The sequence below is a fragment of the Camelina sativa genome, chromosome 4 (genome assembly GCF_030686135.1).
Source record: "Camelina sativa cultivar CO46 ecotype springtype chromosome 4, ASM3068613v1".
Classification (NCBI taxonomy): Eukaryota; Viridiplantae; Streptophyta; class Magnoliopsida; order Brassicales; family Brassicaceae; genus Camelina; species Camelina sativa.
Window position 1 is genome coordinate 27923617 of NC_141883.1, and position 21236 is coordinate 27944852.

A 21236-nucleotide genomic window follows, 5' to 3' on the forward strand; every position below is an offset into this window, starting at 1 on the left:
ACAACTTGGTCAATCAAAAACGTATGTTAAACTTGAACTTGTTCGTTTTTTATATTCTTTTCACCTTTCCAGGCAGAAACAAGAAAGATATATTCCCTTAACTACGTACGTACGGTAGATAAACACAAAGATTATGTATCCACAAAAGTGTTATCCTTTTCTGACAGAACAAAATGAAGAATGTGAAGTCAAGTAAAAATTACCCACTCAATTTACTTTCCTTATTAGGAATCAAATCTCTCAATATTCTGCATCTTGTCACAATTATCTAATTCCAAGGCAATATTACAACCATGACCCTTATTCTTAACTCCCCTACTCCATTACGATCTGAGATGCATAATTTTTAGCTAGGTAAATCCAATGCTTCCGATGTTCACCTTACTCTCTAGTCTCTACAACCCTTCTTCGTTTCAAAAAAGATCTCACCTCTCTTTGGTATTCTACTATTTAAAATACTTAATTAGCTTCAATACCTAGTTCCTACACCTTCTTATATCATACTAAAAAACATATTCAACAACCACACAAATAACTGTAAGCCGCAAAAACTTCACAATGATCATTTTACTTTGATACATTACTATACCACAACCACTCATGAAGAACAAAGAAGTACAGCTACGGGTTATTACTCATATAATTAGAAAAAATGCAAACGCGCTAAAAGTTATATGTACTAGTTTTAATGCTCACAGTACAGTGATTTAAATGGATTTTTGTCGAGGAAAATGTTTTAAGGTGATCATGACACCAATGAATCATTAGTTTGTGATCATAGTCAAGGTTTAGTGGATTTGCAATTACTAACAAAATCCAAACTTATCTTGAAGATTGTAAACGCTCCGATAAGCATTTAAGAGTCGACATACTATCTTGTATCAAATGTGACATTATGGCTTAGCTAGGAAAGTGGATAAACGTTTCTCCATATAGTGCTAACCACTATTGACTGAATTTTCGACAGACAGTACCAACGAAAACAAACAGTACTGAAAAGAAAAGTAAGAGAGAATATTGTAATAAGACTTGGCGCGCAGCTTGGCAAGTATGACTATATTGCAAATGGTGGGGGGAACTTTAAAGAAAAACTATTTTGAGCCACATGAAAACCTCATTTTCCAATGAATGGTCTTTTCTTTTCACCACATTTACAAAACACGAAAAACATGTTTTGCCTGGAAGTAGGACCTCCACTTCAGTGAAGTTACTTTTGAAAAGAAAAAAAAACTCCTAAATTGGCTTAGAGTTTCCCTTGTTAAGGGAAGTTTTGATATCATAAGCTCATATAGGTGTTGCCAAGCTGCGCGCCAAGTCTTATTACAAGATTGAACAACTTGAACAACACCTATATGCCTTGTTTATTTCTTGCCAAAAAGTTTCTACTATTTTCTCTCTTTCTTTTTATGTTTTTTTTTTTTGAGACTCTGAGAAGTGAAAAGCAACGAATGCTAGAATGACTACTTTCACATGGTTGTCATGGCAACAAGATAAACACAATACTTTTAAACGATTTGAAATTTGATGGAAATTGCTATAACCTCCACTAAGCCACCACATTCTTCTATATACTTCACGTGCTTTGCTCCCCATAAAAAGTTGTAATACGTACAGTCTCCCATTGTTATGCACTGCTAAAATAGTAGTCAGTAGAAGTGGGTCATAGGAGACACATTCCAACACATATGGCTGTGAATCAAATGAAGCACCATGCAATGGTTGATGAGTCAGAGGACGTTACCATCAAGAGCTAAAGATGACTATTGATTGAACGTCGGAAAAATGGCTAACCAATTCAGAGCAGACACGATATGGTCTTACAAGTGGAACCATTCCCATTGGATTAGATATACATATAGTGAATCAGAGTACCTGAAGGAATAGTATCAACAATATTAGTTTATATTGACATGTATGCCAATCATTGATATGGCGGATAACGTACCACACGAAGAAGTGGCAAAAAAAAAAAAAAGCTAATTTGTGGAGATCATGCCATTATTAAAGAAACTTTTTGACATCCAATAGACTTGAGCCATTTCAGTATCATATGATTTCATCCAAATACAGTATTTAAGTGTAAGTGATCACCAATTAGTGCTGATCAAGAATAACGGAAATAATAAAGTTTCTATCAATATCTATGTGTGGTTACCAATTAACATTTGTCTTCACAAATCTATGTGTGTGATCAATCACTAATATCACAAACATATTGGCAAAAATTTGACGCAATTGGAACACCACCACTACACATACATCACAAGACACAGCCAAAAGTTATTGAACCTTAAGCCCATCATGATATTGAAGGCCCAAGTGACTGAGTGAGTAATTAGGGTTTCATTTTTCCTTATCATTCTCGTGACTTCCACGGAAGACAAAAAAACTGTCTGCGCCACTTCAAGTTGAGTTAGGGTTTCAGCTGCTACACCTCCCTCATTTTTGTATTTAGAACACTCCTTCCCCTGTTTCCCAGAAACCCCAGTCTGAAAAACATTTGAGATGGGGAAAAGAGGCAGTAGCAGCGGGAACGTTCCTATTAGAGGATTTACGAAACTTGTTATAGAATCAAGGAATAAGGGATTAACTGTGGAGGAGATTGTAGATGACCTTCGTTCCAAGAACCGTGAATGCGTTCGGTTGAGACGTCAGATCCTCATGATCAAAGTCAAACAAATCATAAACTTTTTGAGTGAAGAAGAAGAAGACGACGATGAAAGTGAGGGTAATAGGAAGAAACAGAGGCGAGATGATTCCGAACAGAGGAACTCGGGTTTATGTATATCAGCATCATCACCACATTCTTCTGCTTCGTCACCCGGAAATTTATTGACATCAGACGATAACATGCAGTTTGATATCACCAATGATGGCTTACGTTTTTCTTACTCTAATAAATCCAAGACACCAATTACGCATTTTCCTACGGAGACAATGAAGATGCAAGCTATGTCTAGTGAAGACGGAAGTAAAGGTTGTGATGTGGAGGTAAAAGGACCGACCTTTAAGGACTTGGGTGGGTTGAAAGGTGTTTTGGATGAGCTCATGTTTGATGTGAAACTCCCACTTTTGTGTCCTGACTTAACGCAAGCTATTTGTATGAAACCAATTTCTGGTTTTATTACTTTATGGTCCATCTGGTTGTGGCAAGTCCACACTGGCTTATGCCATCGCCAATGAAACTGGTGTACCCTTTTATATGCGTTCTGCTTCTGAATTTGTTTCTGGTGTTTCAGGTATGATCGCTTAGTTCTATTTCTTTGCTTTACTTTCTCTAGCTAGATTGGTTTGGTAATAATAAATTGGCATTTTAATGTCCTTCTTCTAGGTGGATCAGAAGAGAATATCAGGGAACTCTTTTCTAAAGCCTATAGAACAGCACCCTCTATTATCTTTATCGATGAGATTGACGCAATTGCATCAAAGAGGGAGAATCACCAGCATAAGGGTATGGACACGCGTATCGTGACGCAGTTACTGAGTTTCATGGAGGAGAAGTATATGCTCTTGAAGCACAAAGATAAGAACTTGAGTTGTAAGCCTGGAGGACATGTGCTTGTGATTGGAGCTACCAACATGCCTGACGCTCTTGATCCGGCGTTGAGTAGATCTTTGCGATTCGACAAAGAGGTCTGCCTTGGTGTGCCAGATGAGAAGGCTAGGGAAGAGATATTCTCTTTGGCTATCCGTGGCCTTCCAGTACTGGATGGCAATTTGGACTGTGCAAGGATTGCTCGTCTGACTTCCGGATTCGTTGGTGCTGATTTTGAGGGTTTGCCGGTTTGGTCAAGAAGCTGGCAAGGTCTTAGCCAAGAGAATTATATATTCAAGAAAATCTGAACATTGTACCGATCATGATTCCTTGATGAGGCAATCATTGTCAGAGGAAGAGAGAAAAAATCTCTTCTACACCACCTCAGATTTCGAGGTGATCAGTTAAAAGTTTTCTCTCTCAAGTACCCAAATGCATGCATGAGAGTACTAACCGGTAATAGCTGTGTTATTTCCTAATTAAGGTTTTCATCATTTGTGTAACAGGAAGCGCTAAAAGAATTTCAACCTGGTTTAGCTAGAGAAGGATTCTCTACTAGGCCTGATGTAACGTGGGATGATGTTGGTGGCCTTGATCATCTAAGAGAGGAGTTTTATGACCATGTTATTTTACCATTAAAATTCCCGGAAAAATGTAAGGTAATAATCAATTAAGTAAACAAAGAATTTGGTTTTAGATAAGCTAGTGCACTTGATAATTGAGAAAAATACACGCATATTGCATTCTATGCTGTGCCTTATATATTAAGGCGTGGTTCATCTCATTTTTAGGGATTCGAACGTTGTTTAGAGACGGGTTTTTTACTCTATGGACCTCCAGGTTGTGGTAAGACTTTGGTTGCACAGGCGGTTGCTAACGAGGCAGGAGTCAACTATATCCACATCCAGGTTTCCTTTGGACAATTTCTGTTTTGCGTATGAAGGCTGAAAACACTTTCAAATTTTTGATCTTTTCTGATTTTCTAGCTTTTTCATATTATCAATGTATAGGGTCCAGAGCTTCTGAGCAAGTATGTTGGAGAGACCTAAAAGGCTATTAGGGCTTTATTCAGTCGTGCTAGGACATGCTCACCATGCACAATCTTCTTTGATGAGGTCAGTGTTACAAAGTGGATTATAAACTAGTAGAGTATGGAACAGTGAAAGCCAAACACTTTTTGTTGAAAGCAAATATTTATAACAGAAACGGAATTGAGAACTAAGTTCAAAAACTTGGTAGCAAATACTTGTCTTAAGTGAGGTTCATATTGATTGTTCTACCTTTGAGAAGACAAGATCCAAGTGGCTTTGGCCTTATGAGATGAGTCGGTTTTTGGCTTGCGAGATGTTTCTTTCTCATACAGCTAGAAAACGAAAACGTACATGTGTGTTGAGGAAGTTGGAGTTGAATCTATCATCTGTATTCAAGAAATATTGTTTCAAGAAGTTAGGACGCTCTGGAAGAGAGCAGTGATGTTCTTTTAACCTCTCTGTAGGTGGATGCTTAAACAACAAAACGTGGAGAGCAAGGTGCTTGGGTTGTTGAACGAGCTTTGACTCAGGTGATTAGTTTTAAATCTCATTCTCCAACATTGTACTGAAACTTGTCTTAATGCGGCTAACTAATGATTTGATAATTTTGACAGTTACTCATTGAATTGAGTGGCGGAAAAAAACGAGATGGTGTAATTGTTATTGCAGCTACAAACAGGTAAGGTTTTTTCTGCTCTGAGTTACGGGTGGAGTACTTGTTTAATTACTATGACATGTTATTCAACCCGGTTTATTTTTTCTTTTGGTGAATTAGGCCTGACAGGATAGACCCCGCTATTCAAAGGGCAGGCAGGTTTGGGAAAAAATTCTATGTACCACTCCCAAACCCGATCCAACGTTATTCCATCCTGAAATCTCTGGCGAGGCATTTTCCAATTGATCCAAGCGGCGTTGATTTGAACGCTATAGCGGAGCGTTGTGAGAATTATAGTGGAGCTGATCTTGAGTCTCTGGTCAAACAAGCGGCTTTTGCGGCTTTCAAAGATAGAACAACCATCAAGATGGTTCATTTTGAGAAACCTCACGAACCTTCTCTCACGAACCTTCTCTCACGAATCAGGTTAGTGACATGAATCAATGCTTCTTTCTTCTTTATAACTCTTTGACAATCATAAACACAGTTCTTTTCTTATACGCTTCATTCTTTGAATGCTACTTCGGAATACGATAGAATTTTCACAAAGTTTAAAGACGCCAATTAAAGAGACATATCGACTTGAGTTATCTCTTTACATCACAATTGAGGATTGTTTTTGCTCTCTTTTTAACATTTTTTCCTCCATTTCGCAACGAGAATCGTAGAAGAGATATCTCTAAACAAAATATACAAATATAGTCACAAATTCCTTACCATGTGAAAGCAAGTAATAAAGGAGGAACAAGAGAGACAATTCACTGATGTAAACAAAAGCTAACAAGTTACATTGAGTACTAGCCCTCTGTGATATAGTACACTAGAACAGAAGCTTATAGAAACACTAAAAAAATTTCCTGCATCATGTTCCATCATCCTTTTGAACTCATGTATAGCCAGTAAAATGATTACTACACCACATGAATTATAAAATTACATCATTCCCTATCACCACCTAACAGTCTTCTCGAGAGTGAAAACCACATCCTATAAACAGATTCAAGAAACACACATTTGCACACTCATAACTATCTATACACATTTGGCAATGCCTATAATCTCAATCATTGATCCATCTCTTAAAACTAATACTCGAACAGATACATCTGTGTTTGATTAAGCATACAACGTTTATGTTCAGAGACATCATCATCATTTGATCATAATCTAAGATCCAACTTGGTATCTCCCATCGTTCTGTAAAGTCATTTCATATACCTGAGACCTTCCATTTCTCAAATTCCCACCATTAACACGATTCTCAATCCTCTTCTTACCTCCTTCACCTCTCTCAATCCCCTTTATTCCAACCTTCTTCCTCACCCTACGACCACGTAGCTTCCCATCTTTTGGCTCAATCTCTTCTTCACCATCAGATTCGGAGTTTGATAATCTACCATAAGGTTTCACACTATGAACAACGCCTTTAGGAAAAAACCTAGCGGAAGGCAAATCATCAACACCACCACTCTCAAACAACTGCGGACCATCTCGATCGGTCCACAGATCGAACCCTCCAGGTTTCTGAAACCGATCCGCGAGCACCTTGACTTGCTCGTCGGCGCAAACGGAGAACAGATTCGGCGGTTTCTGAACCGGCTCCCAAGGTCGTTCAAGCTCAGCCACCGCCGCTTTGAGCTCGGCGCGTTTCCTCATCTCGTAGATCTGGCGTTCTCGGCATAGCCTCGCTTTGAGTAGCTGTTTCTGTTTCTTCGCTTGCATCCTTTTCCACTGCCATTTCGAGACGCCGCCTGGGAATGTTCTCGGACCGCCGCCCATACGGATAACCGTCGATTTTCGTGGCTGCGGTGAGGGTTTGAGAGAGAGTGAAGATAGCTTTGAGTTGAGAGAATCGATGTCCGGCGAGGAGAAGAACGATGTTGATTTGAAGCCGGAGAGGTAGATTCCGATCATCGTCGCCATTGGTATCCCACGGACGAGACAGAGAGCTGATTTTATCTGTTCCAGAAAATTAAAAATCTGGGTTTATTTAATTTAATTTTCTGGGCTTGGGCTGACTTTCTCAGTTGCAACTCAGAGAGAATTTTTTTCTTTCTCGTTTCAATTTACTAGTACTGGTTTTGGGAGATTACGTGAAATAGTTATCAAGATAATCAAATTTAGGAGAATTTCAAGAATAACAAAAAGTGAATCAAGTAAAAAAGGATGAACGATTTTTTTTTAACTGACTTAAGATGGAAAGGGAGAAATTACATTGTCATTGACACAACATTGTGAGAATATTTTGTACAGTTTTTTGTGTGTCTAAATAAAATTTTAAAGTTGTTAATTAATGTATAATACTAGTGAATACAGTTTCACTTATGTAGCTTCTCTCTTGACCAAGCTCTTATACAATGAAAAACCAAAGCAATATAAGACATCTATTCTGATCCGATGAATAGTGAAGTCAGCACAACTGAGCATTATAGCTGATATATCTAAAGAGACAAAACTATGTATAACAAGACACATGCTTTTCTCTCAAAAGTTACTATGTAGAACAAAACTATGATCACAGTTTACAGTATCCTACTACGTTTTCTATTTCAGGCTTCAAACTTAAAAGAAACACGAAGCATCCATCATTAAAACACTAAGCATCAGCACAAGAACTATTATCCAATTAGTGAGTGAATCTCATATACATCAAAGTTTCCAGTAGAAGAAACAAAAGTTAAATCGAAAAGTTCAGAACTTTAAAGATGTAAAACCTGATAGATAAGACCAGCTAGAAGATATTTCCAGTTCTTAGCCAGAAGACCAATCTCCGTTGTTATTTCAGAGTAAGAACTCAAAGAGGTGAAATAAATACATTGTTCAACTCAAAACGAAACCCAAGACAAATGTTTCTGCTGAGAAAGCAAAAAGCACAAGCTTTTCACTCAAAAGTTACTATGTATAACAAAACTATGATCGCAGTTTCGGAGGGTTTTTGTGTTGAATAGTTTAGGTACATGCAAGTATAGTAAAACCTCTATAAATTAATAATGTTGGAACCTCTATAGAGATTTTGATTTATCGATAAATTAATAATTATGGATTATTAAAATTAATAATTATAGATAAATTAATAAAATATCAAATTATGGATTATTAATTTATCAATAAATTAATAAAATGTCAAATTATGGAGAAATTGTCTATTCAAAGAAAAGTTAGAGCTTTCAGTTAAGGTAATCTCTACTCAAAGTTTTAGTTGCCGAACAGTAAAAGTTGTTAATGTTGTTACTCTTTTCCATTCACTATTCTTGTTTTGTAACAAAAATGATTTCATCTGATACTTGACATATATTTATCTGCTTCTGGTATACATTGTTAGGTGCTACTGTTCAACCATTTGAATCATTTGTGTCAAATCTCTTCACACAATGGGCAGACTTAGATATCTCTGTTAACCTATACAACAGTTCTTCCATCACTAAAAAGAGCCAGACGCAAAAACAACAGTTGCTTTCGGGTTTGTATGAAGCCTTGATAAAGAATGGTGATTCAGCTAGCTTACTCTTTATGTTTTGGTTCCTTTTGTATATGATTCACTGCTTTTTGCCTTATACGCAAGTACAGTAAAACCTCTATATTAATTTATCAATAAATTAATAATTTTTCGATAAATTAATAAAATATCAAATTATGTATTATTTATTTATCGATAAATTAATAAAATATCTCATCATGGAGAGATTGTTCTACTCAAATAAAAGTTTTTGTCCTAATTCACATTTGTTTAGAATTTTCTTTATTTATAGTTTTTATGCTTTTATAATTTACATCAAATTTATATAGTTTTTTACATATGTTGGAGATGAGTTTCATTAAGAATAAAGAATCAACAGTAAACAAAAAACACTACTAAAATTATATATATATAAAAATATATATATATATATATATATATATTTTGTTTATATAATTATTAATTTATGATATTGATGAGACCATATGTTTACATTTATTTTCTCAAAAAAAATTCACATTTTATTATTTTATCGAATTGTGTCATTTTTTACACCATCTCAATTTGAGATCGTAAGAATTTATTAATTTGTAGCGATTATTAATTTACGGAATATTAATTTATAAAGGTTTTATTGTACTATCAAAAATGTCGACCATTAACATGGAATCAAAATTGTTCCAAAAGAAATCTAGAAGGGTGATCAATTTTTAGTAGAAGATAATATTTATAAGTATGAATGGATTGTTTGAAAATTGAAATTATATAAAACTGCAAAGCACAATATCACTTTGACAACGAGACATGATATTTAAGATTAATTAGATTCAAATATATATGTTGTTTTAAGACATTTATTAGATTTAGTGAAGATTGCTCTTAATAAAAAATTATTGAGTTAGTTATTAGATACGAACAATTCTAAAAAAGTTTCAAAATTTTAAGAGATTATATGTTGAGAGTTGTGGGGTTTTTTTTTGTCAACGAGAGTTGTGGTTGTATGTTCATATCTCTGATTTTTTACTTTTTCAAATATTGTTTAAAATGGTGATCTTGGCTCGTATATTTTGTGAAATAAAGTAAGTTTTTGAGTTTTTTTAAAATGAGGTAGATCATCTAAATTGTTTTCTTAAGTTTCACTTGTAAACTCTTTTCTTCCATTGAGTTACCAATCATGATTCATAAAGTTGGTTTTTTAAAAGGTGGTTTAACCAAAATAATGAAATGAGCAACTTCAACTTTTTAAAAGGTAACAATTACTAATCCTCGGTAAAATTTACACTTTTTGTGATGAGTGTCGAAAATATTCTTTGAATTAGTGTAAATTTAAAAACGTAAACATTCACTAAACCTCGGTAAAAAGTGTTCTGTTTTGTGTCTCTTTTGCACTTGCACGTTACTATTAGTTAGATTACAAGAATATTTCTTAGAGCTATATAATGTAACTTTTAACAGTAATTTTGCGCAGCATACACATGCATCAAAGAAAATCCTCCAAAACATTCCATCTTTAAGAAACAGAGGAAATATTAATTGTTAATTTCCAAAAACAATATATATAAGTGTTTTAGTTGTAGATGTATTCCACACAAGAATTTAGGTGGGGTTATTGGTTCTATGATTTTAATGGATTTGGAAATCCAAATAAAAATCATGTGTTATTCAATCATTGATTTTAAAATACTTATTAAAATTATGTGTTATTGGTTATATGATTTACAAATACTTTTTAAAATTCCATGTTATTCATTTAATGATTTGTTTTTGGATTTCAAAATCCACATTATGTTTTAAATGGATTTACATGGATTTGAAAGTGTAAAATAGAAGGATTCAAATCCAAAGATAAAACATGTTATTTCAAAATCCATATGTTTTGATTTCCATTATTTACAATTCTATATGGATTTACAATAACACCCGTTGTATTTGTACATTTGGCAAAGTTATTCTCACAATCACAAACAATTAGACAAAAAAAAAAAAAAAAAAAAAAATGAAAACCATAGTAACAGATCGCCACTTACTTCACTTACCAAATGTAACGTACGAATCACAAAACAATTCTCTCATTTTTTTACATGTCAATGAACACACACAAATGACAAATCACACCATAAACCAAACAAGTTCCATTCTCGTTTAGTTCGGTATTAAACCATGCAGATACTGATATATATTCACGATTCCTACCTGTCGACTCGACCCACATTCCGAAACGCCCGTCCACGAAAAACGGCGAAGCCAAGAGCATGCCCAAAAATCGCGGCTAGGAAAACGCCACCATTGAACGAAACAACAGCAAGAATCACAAGGTAGCTAAACCCGGACTTAACAGCAAACATAGCCGTACGGAAAGCAACTTTAGCAAGCTTATCAGCACCCGGTTTGATAGAGTCTGCGTCAGAGCACCAAGCTAGCCACTCAGCCAAGAACGCCAAAAAGAAAACGAAGATAAGTGCGAGTGCATACATCCCACGGTCAGAACCAGGCCATCCTGAGAAGAGCACTTGGCAGTTGTAACCCCAATAAAAAGTGGGGTGTAACAGTGACGGTCTGTGTGGCGTTTGCGTTTGCGTTATAGTGTTGGTGGTGTTCCAAGCCTCTACTACGTTTTTGCTCGACAACATTTTCTTTTAATTTGGTGGGGAAACAAAAAAAAAAAAGGAGAATTGGGAGAGGTCGTTGTCGTAGTGGACATAAGGGGACTTGGCTAGTCTTAGCCTATAAAAAGTATTTCGTCTTGAGAGGAAGAGACTGGTCCTACTAATTATATGCTATGTTCTTGTTATGAAGCAAACTCGAGATTTCCTTGTCGGATTTTTCTTTCAAAAAAGCTACACTATGTCCATTAATAAAGTTTTTATTTGCCGTATATTTGTATTCAAAATTCGTTTTTTCCAGCTTAAATATAAACAAATTAATGCATATATACATATTTTGTAAGCTAAGTAGCTAGCTAACTATAGGTAAAGTATCTTCTTCTTTTTTTTGTGTACGTAATATATTTTTTTTGTTAAAGGTTTTTCTTATACGTGTATATATAAGTTACATAAAAACTACATGATCCAATAAAATGTAAATTAAATTAACAGCGAAAAATTAATCTTATTTTGAAAATTGAAATTGTCTCGGCAGAGAAACAGTTAAATGTTTACTTTACCAAAAGAAAACATAGAAAATAAGCAAAAAGAAGAAGAGCTATACGGCTGGATTATAAAACATGAAAAAGGAGAGATGCATGAGGTGGTATGGCGCTATAGTTAAAAGCTTTTCTAAAGTTATTGTAAATACTGAAGGCCAATGCAGCAGCTCTAGCTCGGGATGGTTTGTCTTGACAATTTGGAATTTAATGATGTCGAGTTTGTGTGCGATTCTAAGGATCCAGGCTATTGTTGATCCAAGTGATAAGTGGCTTCGACTTCAAATTTACAAAATCGAGAGTTTTGACGATAAAAAAGAAGATTTCAACCCACTTTCTCCTTCCGAAGTCGCCACACATATCTATGTGCGGATGACATAGCAAAATATTCTTGTGAGACCTATATATCTAGTTAATGGTTGAGATGGATAATCACAACTTGTATATATTTTTTGGTAGTGAAATATAAGTAAATTAAGTTTGAGAGGGGGAGAGAAGAAGGAGAGCTATGTTTGTGTTCATCTACCACAAACATTGTGTAGACATATATACACTTCAAATAGAACCGGAGGATCACTCTCAACTAAAACCACCTTATACGGATAAGCCAAGGAGATCTACTCAACTAAAACCAACTTTACACTTTTCGTAATGAGTAACAAAATCTATTTCAAAATTACACTTTTTCTCTAATGCATTTCAAATTTCCACTTGATTGATGTAAAAGTGTATATATTCGATTCACTGGTTTTGAATCTAGATCTAATGTCAAGGCACACCTATATATATGAAAAAAAAACAATTATATTGAAATCCATAGCTTTCTATTGTTTTTCTTCAGCGGAAACAGTGCTTTCAATAATGCACAAAAAAAAAAAGGAGAATGATAGCAAAATAACCCACACAAAACAATTTCATGCATCTTAGCCGGACCAAAAATTCCCTACGAAATCATTGTCAGCTTTCTTACTCATCACATCATGCGGTACGGTACCACCACCCTTTGGACCACCCCAATTTGACAAAATCACATCCAATAGATCTTATCAAGACAAGATTTCCAAATCAAACTAAAATGTAAGAGGAAGTACCAAATTTAGAACACTAAACACCGCAAGTTCTACATATTTTAGTTGTACAAATCTCATCCTATCACCACTAACCATAATAAAGACACAACTTCATCTGTTACATGTTTTAATATCAGAATTTATTAAATCAGAGTAAAGAGTAAAGACAGGATATTTAACCGAAGAGAGTGTGTAATAAATAAGTGACGAAGGAATTAAATACAGTAGTAGATAGTAACTGAAACTCAAGTGTTTGGACTTTAGTGGCAGTTTTAAGTACTTTGCTTCGGACAGAATCATCTTCTACAAACAAACACACACACACTACATTCTTCGTCTCCCTTCGTCTTCTACCTTTTTTTTTTTTTTATTTCGCGCCACCAAGCTTCAAGCTTTTCTTTACCCTCACATAGCTTTCTCCGATCTGCCTGAGTTTTTTTCTCCGTAAGTGGTCCCTAATTCCCACTTTTACCATCTCTCTCTCTCTCTCTGGTTTGGTTTGGAAAAAAGAAAAGGGAAAGTGTCAATTTCGTTTTTGCTTTCTCTTTCTTGTTCTTTACTGATTTTCTTAACAAAGGTTTCTGATTCTCCTAAATTTTACTTAGATCTGTGTTTGTGTGTGTGTGATTGATTCCTAAGAACTACTCAGAGATCTACAGATATTCTCCAGAACCTCAATTCTTCAAAAGCTAAGAATTGAGAATGAAGTATTCAATTGTGTGACTCCATTGAGTTCTCTTGTGAAATAATTATGCTTTAATTCTCTCATAATCTTTGTTTTTTCTTTCTCACATGTTATGTCTCATAATTTGCAGAGTGTTTAGTCTAAAGGTGGATGAAGATTTGGTATATAGTCTTGAATGCAATATAGAGCCATTTGAGGAGGTTGCAGGTGATTATATTATATCACTATGGTGAGGCAACAAAAAGCCTCCAAGGTTCATGAGGATAGATATCCCTCGTGTCAGGGCAAGGATGAGCTGGTGAAGCATGATATGTTGGATCCGCCAAGGTATCTAAGAAGAACTAGAGAAGATTTCCGCGGTAAAGCGCTCAGTTTTGGGGTTTTGGACTGGAAACAGTTGGAAAAATGGAAAGATACTAATGCAGAGGGAAGCAAAGGGTCTTCATGTTGTAGCTATGAGGAAACTGCTGCAAGTTCGTTGGAACTAGATTTATCAACCGGTGTTGTCAAAAGGTTGGAGGTGGATTTGAAGTCTCAACAACACATGAGAAATCACAGTTTCTCACTTAGATCACAAGCTTATTCAGATGCAATGGATGCTGATACAGTGATGAGAATGGATCAAAAGGGAAAACGAGATCATCAACTTCTGAGTATGAAGCAAAAAGAACATCAAGTATCTCCAAATAAGAGTCTATTAAAGAAAGAGCTAAGTAATGCCTCTGAGCTTAGCTCGTGTATCTCTCCAGGGTCAGAGACAAGTTCAAAGCTTTTATCTGAGGCATCTAGCACAGTTGAATGTCAAGATAGGAGGCGTGATATCGAAGGCGAATGTTCAAGTCCGGTAACTGTGGTTGAAAGGAACCAAAATTTTGTTGAGAAACCATCTTTGTTGGATAAAAATATTCACATTTTGACATCTAAAAAGGGAAGAGATGCTTCCCCTAACCGGCGGTTTAGCTTCAGTTTTAGTCAGATGAGTAGAAGTTTCAGTTCCAAAGAAAGCTCATCTCATGCTTCAGCTAAATCAGGTCCTTTGACATTCAACGACTCAGTTTACCCCAATCACCACCCAACCAGAACAAAGCCAAAGGGTCACAGCAGAACAAGATCGGGTCCTATATTAATACCCAAAACCGAAAAAAGGAATGTCCCATTACAAGTAGCTTCAAAACCTTCTTCCAACACAACACCACCAACCATGGAGAAGAACCAATGCAGATCAAGAGTTCACGCTCTTTTGCAATTCACATTGAGAAAGGGTATCAGCTTGTTTCAGTTTGTGGTTGGAGACAACAACAGCAATAATGTTCTTGCCGCCACCATGAAGAGTTCAGATTCTTCTACACGGTCTTACACATTGTACACCGTCAACGAAGTCAAGAACAAGAGTGGGAACTGGTTAGGCCGCAACAAGAATGAACATCCATTTGTACATACAACAATTGGTCATATAAAGACTGTTACTTCTTCAACCTCAGACTCATCAATCCACAAATCAGAATCTGTTCTGTTCGGTCCTTCAACCAACGAGGAGCTTGCAGCAATTGTTCAGACAAGAAACATGAGTCAGAGACATAGCAAAACTACAATTATACTCCCAAGTGGAGTTCACACATTGCCTAAAGACAGTAACGATGCCCCTTTACCGTTGATTGAGCGGTGGAAGTCAGGTGGAGCATGCGACTGCGGTGGTTGGGACATCGGTTGTAAGCTCCGTGTCATCTCTAATGATCATTCAAAGTCTCACACTTTCTCCTCAAGCTTTCAACTTTTTGATCAGGTAAACTAACTCGTTCTGTTTAAGCACACTTTTGATGAGTTTTGAGACATCTTTAACATCTGATTGAGTTTCTCCACAGGAAAGAGACGAGCCAGCATTCAAAATAGTTAGCCACGGCGATGAACTCCACTCGGTTGAGTTCGGCTCATCGATCTCTCTTTTGGAAGCGTTCTTTATCTCGTTGGCTGTGACCAGTCATCAGAGTTGGTGTCAGAAGGAGGAAGAAGAAGCAGCAGTTTTGATCGGAGATGGTCTGTTAAAGAGAGAAACACCGGCGAAATACGCAACAAACCCACCGGTTTCTCCAATCGGTCGGGTCTAGAGGCAGAGAAGAAGCTTACTGGGCTAGACTGTGTTGGATCTGATGTGGGCTGGGCTTTAATATAATTGTAATTAACAGTTTATATATATGACATAATTAATCGTTTTAGAATTTGTGCAATGTACAAAATAGTGTAATGCATTTATGAATCATATATAAGTTAGGGTTTTGCTTGCATATATTACCATAAATAATACCTTGGCATTTTTAATATAAAAATAAGTCCCTACTATTTATATATTTCCTAAACTACTTTTTATCCTAGGTTCAAAATCAGGAACATTGTTGGAAAAAACTTTTCAATTGAAGACGTTTTTACGGTTGGATTAAAAATCATTTGGTATATATATATATATTTTTTTTTTGACAAAAAAATCATTTGGTATTTAAATAAAGTTATTTATGAGAAAAGGAATTGAGGATAGATAGACAAGTGAGGGAGCATGTGAGGAGGATTCAATAAAACTGTATTTGTCAATTGACAGACATGCTTCGCTGCTTTACCCTACGTACCCACATGCTTCTTCTCCATAATCATAGTAATATTTACTTAATTTAATTAGAAACCTTTGTATGTAGTATTGTTTAAACGTTGCAAATTGGCCACTTACTAATCTCTAATTACCCCCCGACATCACCTTCGAAATTTTAAAATAAAGCGTTAATAACGGCTGGTGGGTTCATCATCTCGTGACCACTGACTACTACTTTTTTAGTGTTTTTTTTTTTACTGAACCAGCAAAAAGCTCTTTATCAGAATTTTGAAAATTTTATAATATTGAACTTGTTTCCTCCTATTTCGAATCATCTATATTTCCAATCATAATTGATTACACTAGATTAATGTTGTTTCTCCAATTTTGTATAAGTATTCCCAAACTTTTATCATATCGTTTTAGAACAAAATTAAACACAGGGTGGAACTGGTAAGACTATTTTTCTTGTTAATAAACATGTATACGTTAAGAAAACGGCATGAAACTAGCTAGCTAGACTCATTGTGATGTCGACAGTTTTATTTAGAGTAGATACCGAGCCAAACGATTGTAAGAATAGATAATGACAACAAGATTAAGGCTAAAGAAGGTGCGAGGATTGTGTTGTGTCGGACCAAAAATGGCCAAAATGTTACCACCCATCCTAAGAAAAAACCAAGTGATGGGTAACTAACTTGCACACCAAAACTTAATGGGTTCATATTTGACTTTTAATATATTTTTGATATTTTTCCTAAGGAGACTTTTATGACTTTTCTTTCACTACTTATAGCCACCATTTCCATTTCTGCATATACTTTTCATTATTTGATTTAAATTATTATTATTTTTTTTTTTTACAAAAGACAAATAAAAATTCACTTAAATATCTGAATTTTGAAACCATTTAAAATTTATATACAATGGCTAAACCATACTTGAAATACTAGTCAACATGCATGAAGAAGATTGGTTTTATTTCCATGAAGTATCTCTACACTATTATTATATACCATGAATTATTTCATTTACTGTTACATAACTTGATATAAATGTATTAGTATGCAATCTATATTTTTAAAATTGGCAATTGTTTATAGATTCATTAAAATTTCATTGCAAAAATCACTACCTAACACCTAAAATTTACAGAAAATACAATTTCAACCAGTCACTCTCTAAAATTGGTATATATATAAAAAAAATCGTAGCTCATAACAGCTATAGTATCATTATTCAACATGTGATAAATAAATACTGATAATTAATATTGGAAAATGTTAGATATTTAAAATAAATATAAAAAAAACACAACAAAAATTACGAATTTTACTATAAAAGAAACTTTATTTTTCCTCTGTACAAATATATTTCTCTAAATAAATTATTCTTTGGGGTTTGAATTTTGATAATTTTTGTTTTGGTATTTTAATGTAAGTTTTAATAATTTTCAATTCAACCGTTTCTCCGTGTTGAACTCTCTTCTCTCTCTCTCGGTGGCCTTTTTAATGAAATTGGCTTCTTCATTTCTCAGATTCTGCTAAAGGAATTGGCTTTTCTTACTTCAAAAGTCTTTTTTATTATAATCATCTTCTTTAAGCTCTTCCTTTTTATTTAATTTTCCGACGTCGATCTCTCTGTTTAATTTGTATTCTTTCGTTACCTCTCTTCTTCTTCTCAGATCTTGGATTTGACCATCTAGATCGTTGACCTCCTCGAGGTTGTGTTCGTATAGAGGCTTCACCAAAAAAAAAAAAAAAAAAAATCCGACCTTTTTCCGGCGAAAAGCTCGAGACTTTAGAGTTTCTTAAAAGGTTTTCAATTTGGTGTTTTGGTTTTTGGGAGGGGGTTGATGATGTTGACCCAATTTGTTGGGTTGTGAAAAGTACTTAAATGGAATGGAACTGATTGTCACAAGACAAGAACAAGAACATCATCAACAAACAAGAATAAGATGACGCTTTACATTCGTCGTGAATCTTCCAAGGTTCTTTGAATTTTTTTTCTCTCTCTCCTAATTCCAAATCCTGCGTTTTTTTTGGTTGTTGAGATGTTTTGGGTTGATTTGTCTTTGTTGTTTTTTGAATAGCTATGGAAGAGATTTTGCTGTGAGATAACGACGGAGATTGGTCTTCTTGCTGAGAACTGGAAGTATCTTCTTGCTGGTCTCATCTGTCAGGTTTTACATCTTTAAAGTTCTGAACTTTGATATTATAATATGAGATTCACTCACTTTTTAAATCTCTTTAGAGCTTTTTTTTTCCTGGTTAGAGTCAGATTAGTTGGATCGATAGTTCTTATGCTTAGTGTTTTAATGATGGATGATTTGTGTTTCTTTTTAGTTTGAAGCCTGAAATAGAAAACGTAGGATACTGTAAACTGTCATCATAGTTTTGATATACATAGTAACTTTTGAGAGAAAGCATATGTGTCTTGGGTTTCGTTTTGAGTTGAACAATGTATTTATTTCACCTTTTTGAGTTTTTTACTTATTTCGTATGGTGCAGTACATTCATGGTTTAGCTGCTAAAGGAGTTCATTATATTCATCGCCCAGGACCAACTCTTCAGGATCTTGGGTTCTTTCTTCTTCCGGTTTGTCTCTTTAGATATATCAGCTATAATGCTCAGTTCTGCTGACTTCACTATTCATCGGATCAGAATAGATGTCTTATATTGCTTTGGTTTCCATTGTATAGGAGCTTGGTCAAGAGAGAAGCTACATAAGTGAGACTGTGTTCACTAGTGTTTTTGTTTCGTTTTTCCTGGTGAGTCTTTCGATCTTTTGATAGTCCTCAGTATTCTAAGATTTTTGTACTATTGGCTCTCTTTTCTGGATATATGTTCTGATTAATAGCTGAATCAGACCAGCCATTACATTATTACATTTTGATATCTAACACTCCTTGAGCCTCTCTTACAGTGGACTTTTCATCCATTCATTCTGAAAACCAAAAAGATATACACCGTGTTGATATGGTGCAGAGTTCTTGCATTCTTAGTTGTAAGTGCCCTGCCTTTCTGTTTACTTGCTGAGTTACTTACTTTGTCTTGTTTATATTAAAGTTTGTCGATGTTTCTGTTTCCAGGCCTGCCAGTTTCTCCGTGTTATAACTTTCTATTCGACTCAGCTTCCTGGTCCTAACTATCACTGTCGCGAGGTAAATCAACTGAGAGATAGTTACACAATGTCATATCTGTCTAGCCGGTTAAGCTTAATCTTAAGCTTAATCTTTCCCACTGTTTTCTACAGGGCTCTAAAGTTTCCACGTTGCCATGGCCCAAAACCGCTCTTGAGGTGCTAGAGATTAACCGTGAGTAATCATACATATATCTCTTTCCCCAGTCTCAGATTGTGTTCACACGCATTTCTTTGTTTGCTTTAATAATGTTCTCATGTGACGACTCTGATCTCATCAGCTCATGGGGTGATGTACGGATGCGGAGACCTGATTTTCTCTTCGCATATGATATTCACGCTAGTCTTTGTCCGCACTTACCAGAAATACGGCACTAAAAGGTAAAACTTTCTTTGGCAACATCTTAAAAAAGGTTCTCTGTGAATCACTCTTTTGTTGATGCTATATCCTCATCAGGTTCATAAAGCTGTTTGGGTGGCTCATTGCAATCGTGCAGAGCCTCTTGATCATTGCATCTCGTAAACATTACAGTGTCGATGTCGTTGTTGCATGGTATGTTTTACATTACTATCACACAAGAATTGACCCCAAACAACAAAATGTCACTGAAATATTTATTGACTTGGTTGGTTGTGTTGATTCTTCCCCTGTAGGTATACTGTGAATTTGGTGGTGTTCTGTATAGACAAGAAGTTGCCAGGTTTGATCTCAGCAAAAACCTTTCTTCACTGACTGAAATCCAACAGTATATGTATTATTTTTCTGATCTTTCTCAAACGTGCATACAACAGAGTTACCAGATCGGACAGCTGTGTTGCTCCCAGTAATCTCAAAAGAGAGAACCAAAGAAGAGAACCACAAGCTGTTGAATGGGAACGGTGTTGATCCTGCTGATTGGGTAAGCATCTGATGAATCTGTGTTTGTTCTCCTTATCAACCTGAACACATCACATAGTTTGATGATCTTAAACGTTTTTTTTAGCGGCCGAGGGCTCAGGTGAACGGGAAGATTGACAGCAACGGCGTTCACACCGATAACTCAATGAATGACGCATGAAGCTTGCACTGAACTTGGAAAAACATTGTGGTCTTTTGATTTTCGATGATTTATAGAATATGGATCATGTCCTGTGAGTGGGGTTAAAATTTTGTTTTTTTTTGTTGTTGTTGTTGTTGTTTAAGAAAGAACAATGGTAATGGTGTTACCCTCTCCTAAAAAGTAGAGTTTTAATCAGTGGAAACAACTTTCAACTTTGCATAGAATTCAATCATCGTCGACCAATAAACCCATATTTATTAGACTGTGCTTCTCCCGTTTTCTGTCACACCTCGCATTGTGATTATCTTCCTCGCCAAACTTTTTTTTTTTTTTTTTGGTTCAACCCTTCGCCAAACTTTATCAACGTCATTTTATTTATTTTTTCGATAGCAACAACAAGAAAGGAAAAAAGTTCTGATTTTCCAAAAAAAATAAAAATAAAAATCAATAAAATTAAGAGACAAAGCTAAAATCATTTTTTCTTCTTCATAATTGCATAATTAAAATGAATTCGAATTCACGGTCACAAAAATTGAATAGACTTATACCATGATAAACTGCTGAAAGAATAATAAAAAAAAATGTTACGAAATATTGAACTAGACTTATAAAAGTGATTGTAATGTTATGAAATTTTGAACTACACTTATAGAAATTATTGAACAATCTCTAGTAGCTTTTCAGATAAACTCAAATGTAAACAATATTTAGTGATAAATGTAAATTTTCTTAATTAAGATATTGACATTATCAATAATCAGACAAATATTATTCTTCTATCATCATACCTTCATGAATTTCAAACTTTTATAATCATTTTGACATTTCAGTCTCATCCATCTCAAAATAGATATAGCGGACCATATCTTTATGAGTAGTGCTCGCTCAATCCGTGCACACAT

At 35.1% G+C, this 21236-nt stretch overlaps 4 protein-coding genes and 1 pseudogene across 5 annotated transcripts; 3 read left to right on the forward strand and 2 right to left on the reverse strand.

The window, feature by feature from the left end:
- Positions 1 to 2493: 2493 nt before the first annotated feature.
- LOC104784247 (cell division control protein 48 homolog C-like) lies at positions 2494 to 5759 on the forward strand (annotated as a pseudogene).
- Positions 5760 to 6114: 355 nt separating this feature from the next.
- Positions 6115 to 7320, reverse strand: LOC104782218 (uncharacterized). Its single transcript, XM_087511687.1, has one exon. The coding sequence runs from the start codon at positions 7142 to 7144 to the stop codon at positions 6389 to 6391; it is 756 nt and encodes a 251-aa protein (XP_087367813.1). The 5' UTR covers positions 7145 to 7320; the 3' UTR covers positions 6115 to 6388.
- Positions 7321 to 10533: 3213 nt separating this feature from the next.
- Positions 10534 to 11397, reverse strand: LOC104782219 (copper transporter 4). The gene has a single exon (XM_010507091.2). It carries the CDS (start codon positions 11306 to 11308, stop codon positions 10868 to 10870), a length of 441 nt encoding a protein of 146 aa, XP_010505393.1. The 5' UTR covers positions 11309 to 11397; the 3' UTR covers positions 10534 to 10867.
- A 1547-nt stretch (positions 11398 to 12944) lies between these two features.
- On the forward strand, positions 12945 to 15857 carry LOC104782220 (uncharacterized). 2 transcript variants are annotated; one of them, XM_087510954.1, is made up of 3 exons: positions 12945 to 13334; positions 13706 to 15358; positions 15438 to 15857. In XM_087510954.1, the coding sequence occupies exons 2-3, from the start codon at positions 13802 to 13804 to the stop codon at positions 15678 to 15680; spliced, it is 1800 nt and encodes a 599-aa protein (XP_087367080.1). In that variant the 5' UTR covers positions 12945 to 13334; positions 13706 to 13801; the 3' UTR covers positions 15681 to 15857. The 2 variants fall into 2 exon arrangements, with proteins under 2 accessions (XP_087367080.1, XP_087367081.1); XM_087510955.1 differs by having other exon boundaries at positions 13198 to 13607.
- Positions 15858 to 17379: 1522 nt separating this feature from the next.
- LOC104782221 (phosphatidylinositol:ceramide inositolphosphotransferase 2) lies at positions 17380 to 20548 on the forward strand. Its single transcript, XM_010507093.3, has 12 exons — positions 17380 to 18143; positions 18246 to 18335; positions 18664 to 18750; positions 18855 to 18923; positions 19079 to 19159; positions 19245 to 19316; positions 19409 to 19469; positions 19576 to 19675; positions 19752 to 19847; positions 19949 to 19995; positions 20087 to 20193; positions 20278 to 20548. The coding sequence occupies exons 1-12, from the start codon at positions 18111 to 18113 to the stop codon at positions 20350 to 20352; spliced, it is 918 nt and encodes a 305-aa protein (XP_010505395.1). The 5' UTR covers positions 17380 to 18110; the 3' UTR covers positions 20353 to 20548.
- The last annotated feature ends 688 nt before the right edge of the window (positions 20549 to 21236 follow it).